The sequence below is a fragment of the Branchiostoma lanceolatum genome, chromosome 10 (genome assembly GCF_035083965.1).
Source record: "Branchiostoma lanceolatum isolate klBraLanc5 chromosome 10, klBraLanc5.hap2, whole genome shotgun sequence".
NCBI classification, from domain to species: domain Eukaryota; kingdom Metazoa; phylum Chordata; class Leptocardii; order Amphioxiformes; family Branchiostomatidae; genus Branchiostoma; species Branchiostoma lanceolatum.
In genome coordinates this window covers 3,672,256-3,693,497 of record NC_089731.1, presented here as the reverse complement: position 1 = coordinate 3,693,497, position 21,242 = coordinate 3,672,256, and the positions used below count along the sequence as shown (strand labels likewise).

The 21,242-nt window shown below is 42.2% G+C and overlaps 3 protein-coding genes across 3 annotated transcripts; 1 reads left to right on the top strand and 2 right to left on the bottom strand.

The window, feature by feature from the left end:
- Positions 1-12: 12 nt before the first annotated feature.
- On the bottom strand, positions 13-5,006 carry LOC136443308 (integrin-linked kinase-associated serine/threonine phosphatase 2C-like). The gene is made up of 8 exons (XM_066440497.1): positions 4,891-5,006; positions 4,463-4,569; positions 3,896-3,989; positions 3,319-3,406; positions 2,992-3,110; positions 2,481-2,600; positions 2,116-2,197; positions 13-1,625 (listed from the first exon to the last, which is right to left on the bottom strand). The coding sequence occupies exons 1-8, from the start codon at positions 4,953-4,955 to the stop codon at positions 1,482-1,484; spliced, it is 819 nt and encodes a 272-aa protein (XP_066296594.1). The 5' UTR covers positions 4,956-5,006; the 3' UTR covers positions 13-1,481.
- Positions 5,007-9,478: 4,472 nt separating this feature from the next.
- On the top strand, positions 9,479-13,447 carry LOC136443684 (transmembrane protein 26-like). The gene is made up of 3 exons (XM_066441005.1): positions 9,479-10,015; positions 11,741-11,927; positions 12,266-13,447. The coding sequence occupies exons 1-3, from the start codon at positions 9,801-9,803 to the stop codon at positions 12,899-12,901; spliced, it is 1,038 nt and encodes a 345-aa protein (XP_066297102.1). The 5' UTR covers positions 9,479-9,800; the 3' UTR covers positions 12,902-13,447.
- LOC136443683 (uncharacterized) lies at positions 13,301-19,829 on the bottom strand. Its single transcript, XM_066441004.1, has 10 exons — positions 19,672-19,829; positions 18,082-18,281; positions 17,490-17,710; positions 16,676-17,032; positions 16,344-16,457; positions 15,980-16,090; positions 15,706-15,867; positions 15,383-15,532; positions 14,949-15,278; positions 13,301-14,648 (listed from the first exon to the last, which is right to left on the bottom strand). Exons 1-10 carry the CDS (start codon positions 19,720-19,722, stop codon positions 14,368-14,370), a joined length of 1,977 nt encoding a protein of 658 aa, XP_066297101.1. The 5' UTR covers positions 19,723-19,829; the 3' UTR covers positions 13,301-14,367.
- Between the last annotated feature and the right edge of the window lie 1,413 nt (positions 19,830-21,242).

Sequence of the window (21,242 nt, the reverse complement as noted above, 5' to 3'; positions counted from 1 at the left end):
ACAAAGAAAAAATCTAGTTGAAGGGTGTTTATTTGGAAGAATATGGGCACTATCTAGACGTTACATATCTGGATAAAACACTTCAAATAGTCTAACAGGGACTGTTAGAAATGTATGCCCTCACTTGGAAAAGTACAACAGACACACGTCGCAATATCTATAGGATGCACGTTTCAAGGATAACAATATCTTGGTTCAATAGATCAAACAAGTCGATTTAGCTTTTTCCGTTTGTCAGGAACATTGACGACGGCAGTAAGAAGGGAGGTAGGCGCTCATGTGAATGTTTCCAGATGGCTATTGTTGATCATCAAACTAATAAAAGCACATACACAGGGCTACTGTGTAAACTACTACAGTACTACTACTATTGGCTATCATTGCACTATTGTACATGTCTACGAATCTATGCACTTTGATTATTCTTTACTTTACACTATCAGTATAACACGTTATCCGAATTGTAAGTGACTGCAAGAGCAAATAGCACCACCTTGCAATTTTTACTAAAACTGCAGCATATATACAGCCTACATTTGCAACTGATCAAGTGAGTTCAGTTAGACTATAAGTATTCTACACAGACACAGACATTTACCTACAGTTTGAAGTAGAGAATATACTATTGCTATTAATACTAGTACATGGATTTCATATCAAGTGGAGGCTTTTAATATCGAGGATAATCTTCTTCTATCTCCACTATTCCCTAAACCTTTACATTTAGCTTATGTAGAATCAAGCTGACAAAATGTAGTAAGAAGACAATACATGTACTTTTCTTATTGCTGGTTTTTGGTTCCCCTTCGCGTGTTTCATTGGTCCTGATCTGAACAATTTCTGTTATGATGGTCCCATTGTATCTGTTTTTATCATTGTACAGGTTTTTATTATTGTACAGATTTGTATTCAGTTGCTATATTGGACACAGAGGGTGACCTGAGTTCAGAGGCAATCACTAACATACATGTACGTACTAGCCAGTCTGGAATTGTGTTTGACTGCGCTGTAGTTGCTCAATGATGATGAACTGTATGGAGGGCACGTTGCCTGGGCAATTGCTATCTGTCCTAAGAATTCTTAAGTTAAAGGTGTTTTTTTGTTGTCCCAAGACCCTCTTTGTGTCCTTGTTCCCATAACACTGAATGTCAATATTTGATAGACATTGACATTGTCAGAACTGCCCCTAATAATGCCTCAATACATACTTTCCTTTCAAAGGTAACAAAAGCCCAGTCTTTTGAACCCTTAACTACATGTACATGTATACATTGTACGCAAGCTGTGATGTTAAGACAGCTTGACAGACACTAAGAATACAGTGACATTGTCAGAACACTTCCTCAATGCAGATCATAGTAAAAACCTTCACAGTATGTAAACAATTCTAATGTCAAGACGTCCTGACAGAAACATGGAGAACAGTGATATTGCAGAACTTTTCTTAGTTCTAAGTATCCTCATCTACACGAGATGCAATGTCAAGACTTCTTAACAGACACTAGGAGCACAGTGACATTATCAGAACTTCCCCTCAGCACAGCTTCTGATGCCAGTTTACTGCAGGCCGTGTCAAACCTCACTTCTTCTGCACTGTGGAACTCTGTAGCAGAGATGGTCTCATCCTGGTGAAGACAGATAAAGATGGTGAACTTTCAAACATATGTGATCAAAGAATCTTTCAAAGACTGAAACAATAGCGATGTTTTACTTTAATGTTTAACAGTTCAATTGATTCATAGGAGCATTGCATGGCTATGCCCAAAGAAAATACATTTTCACAAAAAAACAGTATCTAAACTGGGATGAATGTTGTGATCTAGAGCTAAACTGCAAATTTCTTTCGGGAAACTGCCAACTTAATGTGTTTTTTTTTCTAGCCTGAAATCCATCCTATTCTAGAATATTCTGTGAGGATGTGACCAAAGGAGTAGGCTGGAGTCAGCATAGAATAGCATGGGTGCCATACTATTCAGTTTATCAGGACTCCCATACTCTCTGAGCCTCAGTAAAATAAATATGATGGTACTTGGGCTAAGAATAAGATGAATTCCAGGTTGTATGTACTAATAGCTAGAATCCCAGCAATCCCTACCTCAGTAGGACAAGACCTACCTGCAGTACCTCTGACACAAACTGGATGGCCTCGGCTACAGAGAATGCCTTCCACAGACCGTCACAGGCTAACAACAGGAACCTGGCGTAAGGGGGAACATGGGAGGAACACAGCTTGACCTTGGATATAATAACGGTACAATGTATAGTAACATAATTCCACCAGGTCACACATATATCCAGCATCCCAAAAAAACGTATATTGCACATACACACACACACACACACGCACACACACACACACACACACACACACACACACACACACACACACACACACACACACACACAAACACACACATACATACACACATGTACACACACACTCACACACACACATACACACTACTTTTAGCTCTCCTCACCTGTCGTTTTCCGTCAGCTGGCACCTCTTGACGTCCGGTGTGTTGATGACCCCGCAGCGCTTGTACTGACCATCGCCGATGGACCGCGACACTTCCAAGACCCCCAACACCCGACCTTCCCTGCACAATGAGACCCCTTAGCCTTTTGTCTTCACAAGGGCAGAGAGACAGGGTGGTATAGTACATAGGATATCACTCTGATTTAAAGTAGTTACTGTTACAGTACTGCATTAGCTTTCTCTTACAACCTACAGTAGCTTGTAAGAGAATGCTCCGGCGTTGAAGTTTTATTTCTGCTTTCTAGAAAATATAGAAAGCATATTCTTCTTGTTGTTGGCAATTTCATGACTAGAGACCCCAGAGTTCCTGGGCTGTTGTAGCTAACACAACTTGCAAGTCACTGAAAAGGATCTTAGCTCTCTCTAAGATGGAACATTATTTTAAGCTTTAAGCTATAGCGGGATTGAGCTACTTTCAGATATTCTAACTTATTACATAATCACCAGAATACCTGACAGAGCCACCAGCCTTCTGTATCCTCTGCCGTTCCTCGTACTGAACAGGAGAATGGTCCTTAGTTAGAGGAACTCCAGTGAGAGACCCGTCCTCTTTTCTTCTACACAATATTGCCTTAATACAAGAGAATCAATATGACTTCAATCTTTCCACTTTAAGAGAGTTTTTTGGCACAATAATAATTGACTAACTAATAACAGTGAGTTGCATGTGGATGCTCCCATTGATGGCAGATGAAGCAATACATTTTTTTTTGCCATCACAATTCACAAAGCTTTTAAAAAAGGAAAAAAAAACACATTCAGTTACTCATTGTATGTACCTTGCTGTCTCCCAAGTTTGCTATGTACATGACATCATCCACCACCAGTATGCAGACAGCCGTGGTACCATCCTTCCACACTGGCTTGCTGCAGGAACAAAGACAAAGAGATTAGGATATGAAATAAAGCTGTATTGAAAATAGGCTCTGTGAACAATGTCAGTTGGGAGATCCTAGGACTTTGGAGCTTTCCTCATCCCAAACCATGTTTTCTGCCTACATTTGGTAGTCTCTCTGATACCATCCACAGGGCTATGATGACTTGAGCTAATTACCGCTGTTTGGGATTTTCTTGCCCCAACACCACCTAATGGCAAGAACTAGCTTCAGTCATCATTGCCCTGAGGAAGATCAGAGGAGGACTCCCAAAATGTTGGCAGTTTGGTTGTGGGAAAAAAAACTCCACTCTAATATCCTAGATCACTACACAGAAATGCAACCTTCTCACTGATCCCTAACTCCGTTACCAATAGGGAATTGGGTGTCAAACGGTAACATAAATCTTATCTTGATCCAAGCACAACTGCATGCAACTCTATTCTTCAGCGATAGTTTGAAGATTGTAAGACAAACTTACTGTTGTGAAGCTTCCTTCAGGAACTCCTCGTCTGTTTTCTTAAAGGCTTCAATTAAACATTTCTTAATTTCCTTCTCCATGTTCAGAACATCTCCTGAAAGATAATAACAAAGTTTCTTAAAGTTCAATTGTAATTTTTCTAGAGTCTGCACGACAACATGATGTGTGCAGTTTATAATTATATACAGTCAAGCAACAGACATTTTCACACAAAGTGAATACCATCCAACCTAAGGCATCAGCAAATAAACTATGACTAGAAAAAACCTCAGCTTATCATTTATAGACATGAGAACTTTTTAAAACTCTGCCATTGCAAGATTCAGCTATAACAGGTAGAAGTAGGACTTAACAGATCAAAATGGACAATTTCCTTACTTTTCAACAATTATACTATATAGTAATATAGCAGAGAAGAATCTTAAGACACAAACAGAAGGGTTTACAGCTTTAATGTGAAGGTAGAATGCCTGACTTTATAAAGCTACTCATCATCATCAAAAACTTCTCAAAGGAAATAGATATCAATGTTCTCCTAATGTTCATCAGATGAGAAAAGAGTCTTACCTTTTGGAAACTTGTCAGCAATGTTCTTGTGTAAGTTGTCAGCTGTGTAAAATGATGCTCTCTTTCCACCATGCCCATCATACACACCATAGTACGCTAACCTAGATCTAACATGGGGAAAAAACAGTTTAGCTACAGTCTAGCTCTAAATGTCTGTCTGTTTCTGCTTACTCTTCAACCACATAACGAAACCCTGGTCGTGTAGCTATCAAAATACTGGCCATCAAGTGATGGGAGAGAAGGCATGGTCCAGTGTCTCCAATTTTTCCAAGCATAAACTGGGTTACCGTACTCTTCTCAAGAAGTTGGGTTGTTTTATGTGCAGAGCTTTGATGACTGATCTATGAGGTTCCCTCATACACATTCAAGACCAAATATTGAAACAAAGAAATTGGTACACTGTCAAATGGATGGATATGAGTCCTCACATTTTCGGAGAGAGGCATGAGAACTGTTCCGTGAAGTCGTCGATGATGACATGAGCGTCCTGCATCTCTTCTCTCTCCCCTTTCCTCCCAGCAGCGTAGCCAACAAGACTGGACAGGCCTGCAGGGGACAAGATAATTGATAAATGAAAAAGTTAATGTGACTCAGAAAAAATTCTAACGAAAACTTTATCCTTTACATCTGTGAATGGTTTCATCAGGTTGGTACTAGTAAGTTACTGTCAAAGACTCTTTGCACACAATTGAGTGCTTTATTCCACCGATGTTACAGTGACTGTCACTCTCCACAGGGTGATTCTTCTAACATCGATCCTATCTGAGGGATGTCCTACTAGTAGATACCCATTTCCACTTTGATCAGTGAAGTGAGGAAAGTCGTGTAAAGTGCCTTTCCCAAGGGCACAACATCGGTGGCATGTCAGGGGATTCAAACCCAGGTCCCTGGGTTCGACTCAAGGCTTTCAACACCCTTACGATTAAGCCAACATGACATGAATATATGAAAATATGACATTCTATATGACAATATGTAATTCAATGTGACTTTATGGCAGGATAGCTGACACAACAACTATACCTTTTGTAACCTTCTGTGCCTGACAGTCATCTTCTTCTGCTTTCCTCTTCTGACCTCTGAGCTCAGGGTCATCGACCTTTGACCCATTGCTGACCGGCTTGACCTCTGCACAAGTTGGGGTTGACTCTGCTGGAAGGTCATCAAATAAGGAAACTTCCACTTTTTTCTCCGAAATGGAGGTTTCTGGATTAACTTCCACTTCAGTCTCTTTATCTGCATCTGTGGGAAAAAAAAGACGACAAACTCTAATTGAGAGCAAAAAACGCATCTTTCTGCAGCCTTGAGGTTTTACTGGTAGCTTTGTATGTGGAAAGTTGCAGGTTCGTTCCCTGATCGATACCATTGAAGGAAGTCAAACCTCCTTGATCATAACAAAGACTTTTTTCGTCACATACATACATAGCAAACGAAACCATGGAGGTTTTATATATAAAACCTGGTTGACGAAGCATTCTCCTAGTCCTTGGCCACAGCTAGCCTGAAGATGGTACATTGGTTTTCAATGCAGAAAATGGGGGAAAATTGGCATAGCTAACCCGAAACTGATAATACGCCGACTGTGTCATGTTACACTACACTACACTACTATATTTATTATGGGTAGTCGACGTCGCAATCGCCCCCCTCCCACCTTTACATTTCTGCGCCTTCGTGGTCAAAATATACCGCTTATACCCAAACCCCTTTGTGCAAAATAATAGAGACGTTAACTAGAATGAAATAATCCCTGTTCATGCTCACTTGGTTCCGGTAAATCGCCAAATATATCCATTTTTCTGCGCTCGCCGACGCTGATCAAGTTTTTAGCAGAAATATCGTCTGACCTTTCACCTCTATTCTCGTTCCCCGCTCTCGTACCCACAAGGACATGCTGAAATTCATCTCCAAGCAGATGTTGAGAGGGAAGCCTGAGCGTAGCGTTTTTGTCCGACCCATTCTTCAGATCAGGAAAAAAATGGGAATTTGCTCGTGATATTACGAAAAATGACGATTTATGAACTATAATTCGTCAAAATTGACCAATTGAAAACTTCTGAAGAAGGTTATCAGCCTCGGAGTTGGCACTACGTCAGCGGTTGCCCGTGCAAGCCCTCCCAATAGGCTTTAATATATATAGATACCCCGGCTAAATTCCCTGTTTACCGAACACGATCTTGGTACAGAGACACACTATGCAACTTACTGTGCCACAGCACTAGGCACGTATACAAGCTGATAAACCAAAGGGATCTTGGCAAACCGTGAAAAACAAGGCCTGATTCGCATCAGTGCCAATTCTGAAAATGAACTTTCACTTTCTTTCCTGCACCTTTTATTGATCAAAACTGAAAGGAAAGGGTTCGTAGAGATGGACTTAAGTAACCCTCCGATGTTTGAACGTCACGGTTCACAGGTCAAAATCAACACAATAAGCCAACTAAACCTATGTTATAGTTTTGTGTAGAACACGGTACTTGCATTAACTGAGCGTGTGTGTGGGTGAACTTCAAGGAAGTTGACCTGAAGCAAGCTTAAGGAAGGGTGGCTGGGGTCCGGATAAACAGTCAAGTTAAGCCTGACAAGGCGCTGACCAAGAACGCTCTGACGTGGGTATTAAAGGGTTAACTATTTTTCATTATTTTCTAGAGGTTCCTGAAGCGTTTGCCTGGTACCAGTTGTCATAGGGATGATTAAGCACTAATTCTGCATAAAAACGCGTCCATACTGGAAGAGCATGGACAAGTTAAGGACAGTGGCTGCGATATTGCAACGATTAAAGTAACACAAAAGGGCAACGACTGCCATCTTACCGCATCTGTCCGTTTGTGTGATATTCCTACCAGGATCCAGAAGCAGCGTTCTCAGAATAAACAAAGGATGACGTCATATGACCATTTTTGTAGTTGGGGGTCCTTTAATATACAAGTACCGTGAATTACACAGGATGTTGGTCCATCATTTGCTACCAAGAAGCCAGGAAGTGTAAAAGGCCAAAACTGTTTCACATCTTTCCAATGCTCGACATAGAGGTGTCATCGTGGTTCAGCTCTTCGCTCGGAAGATGTTGCATGATATGATATTGCAACTATTAAATGAATGAAGACCTTTATTGCACATTTTTGCCACACTTGGCTAAGTACAGGTTACAACAAAACAAAATAACAAGTACAGCTAACGGATACAAAAGGAATATGACTATCTTAAGATAAATTCTACTTCTCCTCGCTTTTCGGTTATAGTAGATATAAAAGAACAGATTTGTTTTTCAATGGGAGGTTTGTCTAGTCGCATAATCAATATGATTTTTTGTACAGTACTTAAATGTGTTAAAGCAACACAACAGGGTTAAGGACAAAGGCCGTTACTTCCATCAGTCCGTCTGCGTGATATCCCTAACAGAAAGTTTGAACCAGAACCAGAGTTCTCCGAATCGAAAGTGATCATGTTACACGACTCATAATGGACAAGTTTGCTTCTTAGTACTAGTACTATTCACGGACTAGTACTACCGGCTTAACTACCAAGAAACGTCCAAACGAGCTGACATTTGCTAAGACAGAGCTAAGTCAGCTGGCGCCGGAAGTTATCCACAAGTGTGCAGTGCCAAGTTCACATACCGCTCGTTCTCATTTAAATGTGCACATTTTGTAATCTCCGTTACCGTTAGAAGTAAGACGTTTCTGACATTAAGATATGCCACATATAAGGTACCAAGCTGACGTTTTTAAAAGCTAGAAAAGTTTTAAGTCGTCATAAAAACTACAGTTTAACATTTTATATGTGGCATATCCTAATGCCAGGAACGTCTTATTTCAATCGGTAACGGAGATTACAAAATGTGTACATTTAAATGAGAACGAGCGATACGGGTCATTTGTAGTCGGGGTCCTTCAATATATAGGTACACAGGATGTTGATACATCATCTGCTACCAGGAAAAGAGGAAACGTAAAAGGCCAAGACTGTTTCACAGCTTTCGAGTGATCGAGATAGAGGTGACAACGTGGTTCAGCTCGTCGCTCTGCTGTAAAGGTTGGTGCGCTTCTTGCTCAAGTTCTCTGTCTTCGCCAGGTCAGTTTTGGTGGTGGTGATTTTTAATAGATATTATAGGGGACTCACTCAATACGTTTATATTCATCGCATCCAGTACCAGCACAAATACGATTTCAAAAATGATACATGATGCAACCACACAAATTGGTTTGATCATTGGGGGGGGGGGGGGGGGTTTGTAAAGAACAGAACGTGAGTGACATTCCCCGATCCCAGAGTACGTACATTCTGCATTATTTACGACAAATACGTACAAAGTAAGCCATTTTTCTCGGTATTTTACACAAGTATTAAGGAAGGGAAATAGCCATCGGCATAGAGATCTGGAAATGTTTGACGGCATGTGTGCGGGCGCCGGGCCACCCACGGGAAGTGAATACCCGCGAGACGCCAGGCTCTGAGAAACCGGTCGGAGTTCTGGGAATGTCGCTAGCGCTCGAACACGGTCTATCATTTGCGGACGTGCGCGATGACCGGCTGGTTACATTTTGAGCAATTTTTTTTTATTTTTAATTTCGTCTATTTACCGTTCAGCGTTGTCCGTCTTAATGAATTTACCATAAGCGCTGGGACCCTCTTAAATTAGCAAGTTGACGGGATCGCCCATGTAGGCTCTCTTATACCCATTTGGCACGCAAACACCCCCCCCCCCCCAACACTTGTGTTCAGAAGTGTTGCGTCATACGGGTGAATCGGCGTCATTTCATTTTCATTTATTTCAAAGGTTTATCCATACAGACGTTGTGACCATATTTTCAACATGTATGTCATGCTTTTTTATCATAACTCTAAGCACCATATTTGAAAACTAATGATGTTTGCGGCAGTTAGCTGCGTCGCTCAACTTGATGTAGTGGACGTGTCCTCAACTATAACTTGTTGAACATTTACTTCTGTCTAGATCTTTCATTGATGTAACGTTACAGAGGCAACTTAATCATCCGTGGCATAGCAACGTCATGGACTACTTATTGGCTACCTTTTCATTACATAATCGTTCATTGACTACATCGCTTTGTGTTACGAGCACGAAATATGTGTGACGTCATCTTTATTGTGGGACTGTTAATGTGTAAACTTTAAGGCCTTTTTACTGCCCGGTTACCCAAGGGCGTAACCTGCATGCTCCAAATCAGCTGTGAAGGCAAACACTGAAGTGGAGGGTTAACCCTTCATAAAACTGTTCGCCGCACTGTTTTACGTCGCTTCTCTGGTAATTCTACAGGTTCTTGGCTTGGGATTTCTACATAGTAAGCTCAAAGGACGTCTTGAGACGGGCACGATGGCCAAGACGACGTGTTTCTCGCAGTTCTGCACAGTCTTGAAGGCGCTGGTGACGAGAATGCTGTTCGTGGCCCACGGGCTGGTGTGTATATGGCGGGCGACGGTGAGTTTCCCGGCCAACACCATGCTGTGGTTCCTGATGATCCCCATCGTGCTGCTGTTCGTGGAGACCATGGTCACACTCGTGTACAACAAGGGCAAGGAGTGGGGATGGTAAGGTTACGTGTTGTTGTTAGTTTACTTTCTTTGATTAGAAAGAATGATAAACAAATATCATTTATTGGTTTACTTCGTTTGATAAGAAAGAATTATAAGCAGCTACCATCTCGGACACATCATCTGATCATGTAAAAGAACCCTACAGACCTTTCGTTAATATTAGGGCAAGGAGCCCATGTGTGCTTGGTCAACAAACGCGAGCCTTGAAAAATGCATTGTATAAATAACCTAGAGATTATACCTAAGGTATACAGGGATACGGGTTACATTTCACTCATTTCATTATCTGATGTAGCTACAGAAGTTTAGACTATCGATTGCTGTAATTACCGTTTACTTGTGTTTCAAATCACTGCTCTAAAATAGGTTTTCCCTTGTTATTTCATCCATTGTAAGAACCCCCCAAACGCGTACATGATTTATGAGCGGCTAACTTGTTTACCCATGGCGGAGCCTAAAGACTCTGCATTCAGCGGAGAATAAACGAGCGACAATTTCGGGTCATTAAAACTTTACAAAATTACGCTTCAAATGGGACGCATCATGCTTCACATTCATTTGGTAAGCCCTGACGGAATTGGGTGAAAACGTGCAAAGAAAATCAGTCAAGTAAAGCTGTTCTTTTACACATTCCAAACGTGTACAGCTAAATAAATCCTACCTGACAGCGCCTCAAATATGACACAGAAAAGAGACAGACAGCATGTCCTCGCCATTATGTGCTAAACAAACGTTCTTATAATGCCACGCACATGGGCATTCATGACAAGTGTGTATAGATAAACATTACCTTTAAAGTAAGGCTGGTGCTATCAAAACAATTGTTAATCATTAACAAGCGAAATGAACACACATTTGATGCCGTAGAAATTGCTATGGTTAGCTTTATACAAAATGAAATCTACGAAGTAAACTGGCATTTGAGCTCTAACCGTCCATGTAATTCGTTTTAAAACAATAACTCTCGATTTGTTTTAAATGACAATGGTTTTTGGCACGAGAAAAATTGATATAGCCCTTCTTGGTTGTTTCTTTGTAGAATATGAAAAGCAAAAGGTTAAGTCTGAAAAGATGCCCCTATTACCCTGTCAATTATCTAATTTCTTGGCCATCTAACTATGTTGTTCCTTAGACTCATTGTTACATAATTAGGTACCGTGTCTATCCAGCAACACTTCTGAATTATCATTTTACATGACTACTTACTCACTCACTCACTCACTCACTCACTCACTCACTCACTCACTCACTCACTCACTCACTCACCCAAACAGCCAACCGCACACCCATCCACCCACCCACTCACTCAATCACTTTTGCCCTGTTGTTTATCTTAGACTTATTACTACCTCCAGCGCCATACATGTCTAACCAGTAACACTTCTGAGTAAACCTTCCACATGAATTGTCAAGAAAGTTTTGCTATAAGTCTTCTTATCTTTTCACTTTGATGTCTTGTGTCTACATGTTTTAGTGTCGGTGCTAATATAAGTTTGTCAACTGGAGTGCGTCACTACTATATGTACGTCTTTAAATCTCTTCTCCATTGAATAAAAATGAAAATAGAAAAGAAATCAATTCTCAAGACGGACACAATGCAGTAACACATGCTTAACCCCATCCCCGCAGGTTCTGCCCGAGCGTGTTCCTGTACCTGTTCTGCATGGGCCGTCCTTATTAGCCACAGTACATAACACACGCTCCACCCCGTTCCTACAGGTTCTGTCCGAGCGTGTTCCTGTACCTGTTCTGTACGGTGCCGTCCATCTGGTTTATGGAGTTCTCGGAGCAGGACCGGCGGCTGGAGTCCATCTCCTCCGCCCGAGCGGCCTGCCTCAACGCCACGGCAAACTCCACGCTGGACGACGACGAGGTGGTCGTGTCGCTGCAGTCGATTGGACTGGACGTAAGGCTACTATTTCATGTGATCGATTGTTCTACATATAATTCCAAACTAGGCTTCGTCGGCTCCGACACTGCTTCTATTTTTCGACTTGAATTGTTCTCTTAATTATCAGTCCCTTTAAAAACAACGGAATTTGAACCAGATGCGGTGAAGTAGCAGAGTGCGCAAACCACAACAGTTTGCAAAAATTTTAGGGAGGCCATTTAAATGATGGTGGATTGCACGTAGTCTACAGTGACTCATCATAACCATCAGACCAGTGTTTTTGTGTAAAATGTATATAGATGTTATAATTCCTGTCATTGGGTGTAATACACTTTCCACTTTTGTCTGTACAGCTGACGCTGACCATAGACAGCGGCACCTGGGTGCTAGGCCTGGAGCAGGCGCTGGTGTTCCTCCTGATTCTGGGCCGCTGGCTGCTGCCCACCAACCTGAAGGACGACCAACTCTCTCAGCTTCTCCTATCCTACATAGGCATGGCTGCCGACATTTTAGAGCTCCTAGAAGTCTTCGAGGAACCAAAAGTGCTACGAAACGAGGTCCTGACCTTCGTGGTGTTGATGATCTTCTCGCTGAGCCTGCTGCAGTTCACCGTGGTCTTCACCGCCATCCCCGACCGCATGCCGAGCTGCTCCGTCACCTGCCCGCCGGGGAAGGACTGCCGCGGCCTCCATTGCTGCAACCCGGAGATCTTCAACATCTACACCACCATCGTCCTACAGGACGGAGCGTTCTTCGCCGTGCGGGTGTACCTGTTCTTCGTTGAGAGGGTCTTCAGTCAGGGACTGTTGTTTTTCGCCGGGAAGAATATGCTTGTTATCATGCTGGACATCTATCGTATAAAAGCCTTGTTTACCAACGACGAAGAAGAAGACGATAAGGAGGAACATGAGATACAGGACACAGCTACAACAGAAGCTATAACTGTTGGCGGGATGGACAATTGGGGGTACAACAAAGAGGCAGCGTAAGGACGAGCTTGGGATAGTCATGTTGAAATAGTATTGTTTTGTCAGTGCTTGCTTTGGCGTTCTTGAAATGTAAAGAGATTATGCACTTGCTATAATTACTAACCCTACATTCTCAATATGTGATAACCAGGACAGTTCATTTTGAAATATTGGAATCTAACTGATTAATACATAGATTTATGTTTGTGAGTAGAGGTAGGATTCTGGAAAAGACTAGGATATTACTTGGAAATAAACTTTGCTTATCATTTCAATGTAATCATGCTCCATGCACATACAGTGTAGGATTAACGGAATGTTGAAATGCAAAAAAAAGTCTGCTCATTGTGATTTAATGTCAGATAAGTTCGTTTTTTATCACCAGCTACATGAAGAAAAGCTGAACAGTACCAAAGCAGCTCGGAGCGTATATCATTTCTTATTTCATATATAACAGAACGCATATTTACAAGTAAGAAAGCCTAAAGTTATCTGAAATATCAAAGCATACATAAAGTGCTTCTATATGTCTTACATTCTAATTAAAATCAGTTTATTCTTCATCTATCATTTACATTTTGAGTGTGCACTTTGTCAGCTGTTCTTGTTAAACATTTGCATAATGTTATATTATCTCTGTTGTAACCATTGTTGCTCCATACTGATATATTACTTGTCATATGACCGATTTGACGTTTGCTTTAAGCCACCACTTTAACATATCCATATATTCTATTCGCTAGCCGACATCTTTTAAAATACACTGTTACGTGCTTAGATTTCTCCCTTATCTACACGCCCATCTCCCGGACCTTTCGAGCTATTTTCTTCTGACCACAAGCCTCAAGACCCTTCGCCATTCTCTCGATGTTCGCCTTGCTGCCGTTCAGCTCTTTCCACTTACAGAGCATCTGATTTCAAACTTTCTGACGGCCATTTACATTGTGGTAGGTTATACTATATACCTTTACATCAGATTCTATAGACCCATCTCCCGGACCTTTCGAGCGATTTTCTTCTGACCACACGCCTCAAGACCCTTCGCCATTCTCTCGATGTTAGCCTTGCTGCCGTTCAGCTCTTTCCACTTACAGAGCATCTGATTTCAAACTTTGTGACAGCCATTTGCATTGTGGTAGATTATACTATATACCTTTACATCTATAGACCCATCTCCCGGACCTTCCGAGCTATTTTCTTCTGACCACAAGCCTCAAGACCATTCGCCATTCTCTCGATATTGGCTTTTCACTTACAGAGCATCTGATTTCAAACTTTCCGACGACCATTTACATTGTTGTAAGTTGACTATACACCTCTACATCTAAAGATCCATCTCCCGGACCTTTCGAGCTATTTTCTTCTGACCACAAGCCTCAAGACCTTTCGCCATTCTCTCGATATTGGCTTTTCACTTACAGAGCATCTGATTTCAAACTTTCCGACGACCATTTACATTGTTGTAAGTTGACTATACACCTCTACATCTATAGACCCATCTCCCGGACCTTTCGAGCGATTTTCTTCTGACCACAAGCCTCAAGGCCCTTCGCCATTCTCTCGATATTGGCCTTGCTGCCGTTCAGTTCTTTCCACTTACAGAGCATCTTCATGGCCCTGTCGCTGACGAGGCGGTTCTCTTCCACGATACAGTCCAGCTGGACTTCCGTCAGTCGTTTCCCGGGCAGGTGGTTGGACAGGGACCGCCAGTTGGTACCGATGTGTTCGGAGATGTAGATCTGGGCATCGCGGAAAGAGTCCTGAAGAGCTGCGAGTAAATCGAAGAACCATTTGGACCATTAGTTCTTGACTAAGTTATTTTTTTGCTACGTGCCAAGACATTGGATTCAGTTTCTTAAAAAGCAGCATCATCATAGACTTCAGACAGTTTGTCAAGGAAAGATTTAAAACATTTTAGGACACATATATAAGACTTAGATGGGCAGGAAACAACTCTTAGCAAAGTTGTATCGTGCATTTCATTTGACAACTGATGATTCGCTGAAAAGGGATCTGTATATAAGTGTCGGAAATGAAAGTATTTTCTTCATTTAAATGCTAGACTTACTTTCAGTAGAGCTTGCTAACGACCGTGGACGAACCGCTTTCGGATCAGTGTCGTCATCAATGTCCACCACCACTGACTGTGTGTCGTCACTTCCGGTGATGACGCTAGCGTTGTCTTCGGCAGTTGTGCTGTCGTCCTTCTTGTCGGTGTAGATCGGTGGCTTATAGGTCTTCGGGGTTTTGCGCGCACAAAATCTCTCGGCAGCGATGAAGACTCGACCGCGGCATACAGGGTGGACCACCACGAAAAGGCACGTGAGACTGCTGAACGTTAACAGAGCAACGACTACCGAAATAGCGACATTGGTCCAGATGTCTTTGTCATCAAAATCTGTAAATAAAGAAAGCAATAGTAAAATGCAGACCCCTTTATATTTATGATCATGAATTTCAACTAGAGAAGAGATACAGCATGTTTAACATCATGACACGTACCTCTATCGCTATGTATTTCTGCCAAGTCTAGTGCTGGTGTGTCTGTATCGTCTAGTTGGTCCGTTGGCCCTGGTTTTGGTGGATCTTGACCCGACTTAGTCGGCTGCATGGCTAGTTCAGTTACTCCAGACTGGAAGGTCTTGTTCTCGTCTAAAAGAGTGAGAACATTCGAAACTTTAAGTAACATTACAACGTAATTGCTTTTGAACGTTTTTCCTATATTCTATTCACATGATGCATCTCAAACCAATGAAGTTGTAACAGGCTATTCCAAGGCATCTCATTCTACGCAAAAGTAATCCTAATACATTAGTTGAACTTACAATATTGGTTAGGTGCCTTATGATCTGATGAAACCTCCACATCTACCAAGGACGGGAGAGCTGTTGGCTTTTCAGTGATGTCCGTTATGACATAATCTGCAAAGTCGGGCAGTTGGGAATCCTTTGAAGAATTGTCCGCATCCACTTCTTCTTGACTCTCCCCTGAAAAAGAGGGAATTGCATTTTTCAATCATTTCGTAAAAGCATCGAAGCAAAATTTATATGTAAAGAATAGTTAGAGTGTAATTTATGATGGCTATGATGCACTGCTGACCTGAATAATAGGCACTGGACTCTGTCTGTGGGAAGACATCATCAGGCGCATCTTCAAGAGTGCCGTCCTGGCGAGAAGACTGGTCGACGTTAGCTGTGAGATTTCCTGCATCTAGGTAGTACAAACAAAATGACAAAAATAAGCAAACACTATGAAATTGTAGTTGCGTGAATGCATATATATGAAACTACGATTTCATCATCATCTCATCATCTTGTCGTGAAGGTTTCAAACTACGATTAGGTGATATAAATGATTCACTGTGCGTGCAATGAATATGCCTTACAATTATCACATGATGGAAAAGACATAATGAATTTAAAAGTTTGAGAGTCATGAATCTGGATTTTACGTAATACTGTACCTGAGTAAGCCAAGAAGGGTACGACTGTAGGAACACATGGGCCCTCCTCTGTAGCTTCAGGAACAACTTCAGCAAGTGCCGAACCCTCGAATGTTAGGTGGTCACTGGATAGTTCTGTAAATAATACAAGCACACGTCAAGCACTTAATCAAAACACAGCCTATCTATCGAAATCTCTTCTCTGTTTAAATTTACGCAGTAAAGAACTTCTGGAAGGAATGCACCTTGTGATGTACTTCTCGCATTATACCAATGTAACAGTTAAAGTCTTCAATAACTGGTGGCCAGGAAAACTGCAAAAATCATAATATTAACAGCGAATTAATACTTACGGATGGCAGTGGTTGCACGCGCTAGTTGTTCGTCGGGTGACTTGGACATTTTCTGCTGAGGTTGAAGGAAAGTAGAAGGATGGCTGCCCAGCTTTGCAGGGGATGATGGCAAAAGGAGATCTCCTGTGTGCGACGTTTCAGTATGGTAGGAAACGTTGAGGCCTGTCACAACCGGCGGGTGCGTTGGTTCCGCCAATTCTGCGCAGATGTTGTCCCGAAAACGGTTGCCTCTGTCGATGATGCTCAGGTTTTGAAGGGAGCAGTCCTGGTGCTTCTGACAAGTTGCCTTGGATGACCGTATGGATGAGAAGAAGCCCCTCTTGCACTTTCCACACTTCGTATTCCTCTCGTTGGTACCTGGAATATCATAGCAAAGAGTCTGATTCTGTATTTGTAATCAAAAAGTATCTATCCATCTGCAAAGAGGAAGAGCGCTCGCCCTATCACAGTAAATATTCTTGACAATATTCGTAAGAATCATGCATCTCTCCCAGTGCACGTGGACGCCTTTTGATCAAACTATTTCCGACAAGAATAGTTTCTAAATCCATGTCCTCGTGTAAGTGATATTAGTTAATACAAGTGATTTGAGGGCAACCAAGAGAAGTAGAAATATATATCACTTATGTTTACAGCAACCTGTGTTACATATGCTACAATCTGCTCTACAAGATCTTCTTTGCATAAAATTCAACCAAAGTTTGCTTCTTATAGACTAGGTCCCTTGTAAAAAAAACTAGACAGAGTTGAATACGGCCACCCAGCTGAAGAGTTTCATAAATAAATGAAATAGAATAAAAGATGTAGCTTGTACCTGTTCGCTCGACCCCCTTGCCGGATGGACAGGTCTTATGTGGAGAACACACCTCCAGGTTCAGGTAGTGACCTGGCAGACACTCACATCTGCTGTTGTGAGTTTTCGTGCAACCCTCGACCATTATCTGGTTCAGCTTCAAGCAAAATTCATTGCAATACAGACATTCGGTCCATTTGTTGTACACCGAAGTGTAGTGGTTGTCTGGGCAGATTTGGCACCTAGAAAACACAGGATACAGCGTACATTTGTCAGTATGTGCCCGCTGTTGGCTACTGTATGAAAAACAGTTGGCTACTGTATGAAAAACACATAACACAACTTAGGGTATACATATATATTCCCATGTATAACACAGTTTGTACTGACTTTCTGAAAAGGAATGGCTAGGCAAGAAATGGAGGAACATGTATGGAAGTAAAACATCTATAAGGATATAAAGTTATCAGGCTACACTAAATGAAGGAAGGATGAATCAGCAAAGAAAAGGAAAAATGTTAAAGGTGATATGTAAGATAACTTATTGCAGTAGTCCATTAAAATGTTCTAAAAAAATACAAATGTCATGTATTTGGATAAAGTAAACATTTACTTGGTGGTTTGATGTTTGGTGCAGTGTTCCACCCAGTGTGTGCCAGGGGGGCATAGGTCACACAGGAGCTTCTTATGTGTCTCCGGGTCTCTGTGGTCATACTTGTGCTCCTCATGTCTCCTATTGGCACGGCGCTCGGCATGGCCCACGGCATGGCGCTCGGCTTCTTTCGGACGCCTGCCGCCAGCTCCGTCCACGCTCTGTAAGAAGATTAATGTGTTCTTTGCGTGGCGGACCGCTGGGGGGTTGCTCTTTGCTTCAGAGTGGTACGAATAGATTTTGTGTCGTCTTGCCTCGTCTAAATGTTAATGGAGTGGTCCCCCAGATGATGCTAGCGGTATCCATCAGTGAAACTATCTGATAAAGAGGCCCCTAGCTACATGTAGGCCTACTATTCTTGGTCTAAAACGCACCTGGACCCTGCCATTCTTGGTCTAAAAACACGTTTCGAAGGCATTACGAATACTCTATGCAAAGTCCGGTTCCCTTGTTGCACTTTGGAACCGCCCTTACTCCAACAAGATAAATAACGTTGCGAACTCCGCTTGACTTATTGCGCAATCAGAGTAAAACTGAACAACCGCGGAGGAACTCAGGCGGGTAATGGACCCGACCGTCAGTATGGATTTTCTTGTGGCAAGTTAACGCTGAACGACCAGATGGGGACTGAGACGCCAGCAAGAAAAAAAGGCCCATAATCAAACTTATCCTTTGTTTTGCCGATACCTATCCGCATACTAAATACTATGAAGATCCACCAATCACACACACACGCCCATATGCCAGACGGCACCCTGGAGACCATGCAGTTGCACACTGGCAAGCTCTTCGGCATATGCACCCACAGGCACACTCATACGTACACACACACACACACACACACGCACATAAAAATCACACGCACACACAAGTACACACACACACACACTCACACACACACACACACACACACACACACACACACACACACACACACACACACACACACTCACGCACACACACACAGACCCGAAAAACGTAACCTCAGTCTTGGCAAAGGTGAAAGTCGGCTCAGATTTCATGCGGTTGACACCGCAAACACCACGACAATAGTGGTTACAGATGACTTCACCTGTACGTGCCTGGGCACGCAGTGTATAGATTTCATTATGTCAAGAAAACCTTTGAACCAACTTAATATGCAACACAGTTCATAATCTAGACACTGAACGAATTGTCATAAACCAGCAATGAGTTGAGATACGTGAGAGAATCTGTGACGAGTAGTCGGTATTTGGAAAGTTTTCAAGAGACAAAACTATCGCCATCATGTGACGAATCACGTGAGGTGCGTATACAGGCAGTGGGGATAGCCTGTCGCCGTCAACAGCACCCATTGAACATGAATAGTACGCCAATGCGAGGTAAAAGCACCCTTCTAACTTCTCAAAAGTGACTTAATGTCGTTTATCTATGAAACGGGGACCACACTCTAAAAAAACGTGACGTTTCAACACGCAACACCACCGCCCCTCCCCCAGCCCCGCCATCTTGGTTCGCATACCTATGCACCAAACGTCATAAGGTCATGATCAAGACCCGTGTACTCACCCCAGGAAGGACACAAAGCGCCGCCACGACGCTCAAGCAGATCCACTTCATACTGATTTCTGTTAGGCCAAAGCCGGTAGGTTCATATAACAGGAAAGGGAAAGTAATCGTACTTTCAGGGACCAGGTGTGCACGTCTCCTGCTGAGTGCTATGACGTAGTGGGGATTCCCCTCAGTTGGTATTCCCCTGACTACACACAGAACATGCAGCCAGTGCGTGATTTTAATAAGAGGGCTTGTATTTAGGGGGTGGTGTCCTGGCAACACTTAACGTTCAGTTAAGGAAGGCCAGAAACCCAAGCAATATCGGATTTTGAAAGTCGATTGATTTAGTAATTTCTATACATGATTAGTTCAAACAAGACTATCACAATGTATTGCGACATTCATCATGCAAAAATACGACGTCGATGTGATGTGAGAACTCACTGAAAATCGTTGGCTACCTTTAATCCTCATCCGACCAACATTGCTTCAGAGCTATAATAGAAGTGTATTCATTTTTTGAAACCTTCAGTTTAACAGTTATAATACAAAGTCACATTAAAATAAAGATAACGAAGACTGTCTGGGAGACAATGAGTCCTTTAATGTTGAACAGATGCCACTTTGAACAGTGCAAATTGTATTCATAAAAACTTAATGACATCAAGAATTTCCCCATGATCCGGTCTTTGCAAGTCCAACAATGCTACTGAGACGAGATTGCTAAACATGTAACGACGCCATTTATCAAAATGTTACGTCGTTTGTTTACACATGGAAAACACAGTTTTCAGACATGTTGTGTCATTGATCATATTCCATTGTTCGGGGAAAAGTCTCTTTACCCATAAATCGTCCAAAGACACTTTGCAATTGACAGGATGACGTCATAAAGGATTCTTAAACAAGATTTAACTGCAATTTCCAACACAAAAATTGGACTTACCCGAATTTTCAACTGTACAATACCAGTCTTTGTCAAGGAATGAGTAATCCGCGGCTTTTGTGTTGGAAATTACAGTTAAAACTTTTTATCTTTTCAGAATTATGTCCACCAACACAGATGACCTTTCAAGCTAAGTCATTAAGGATTTTGTATCGTCAGAATAAGTTTACCGGAGTCCGGAGGCAAAGACTCGCGAGGGGATTTTCTAGGCTTGCTGGTGTTAAGAGAGGGTCAGACGTAGCCTGCAGGTGTAGACAGGCGTCCGTAGGAGAGAGGTGATATAAGCACATTATAGACTGAAGCATTAAAGCCCCCATCTCAGTGGACCTGCGGCGCGTTGGCGGCCTCGCTGCGTGCTAAGTTGGGTTTTTGTTACCCTTGAATTTATAATGGGGATATCATGCAAAACGTACAAGTGTGACAAAAAACACACACACACACACACAAAGCATGAAAAGATTCGTTTACGATGACATTCATTGACCGCTCTGTGATATCGCTCGGTCGCAGCGAGGTCGCCAGTTAAGCCCCCGTCACACTTGTGCGTATATACAAGTCCGTATGAGTTGCGTATTAACATGTTTTTGATTTAGGTTAAGTTTGCAGCCAAATAAGTGATTTCTTAGGTTTGATCACTAGG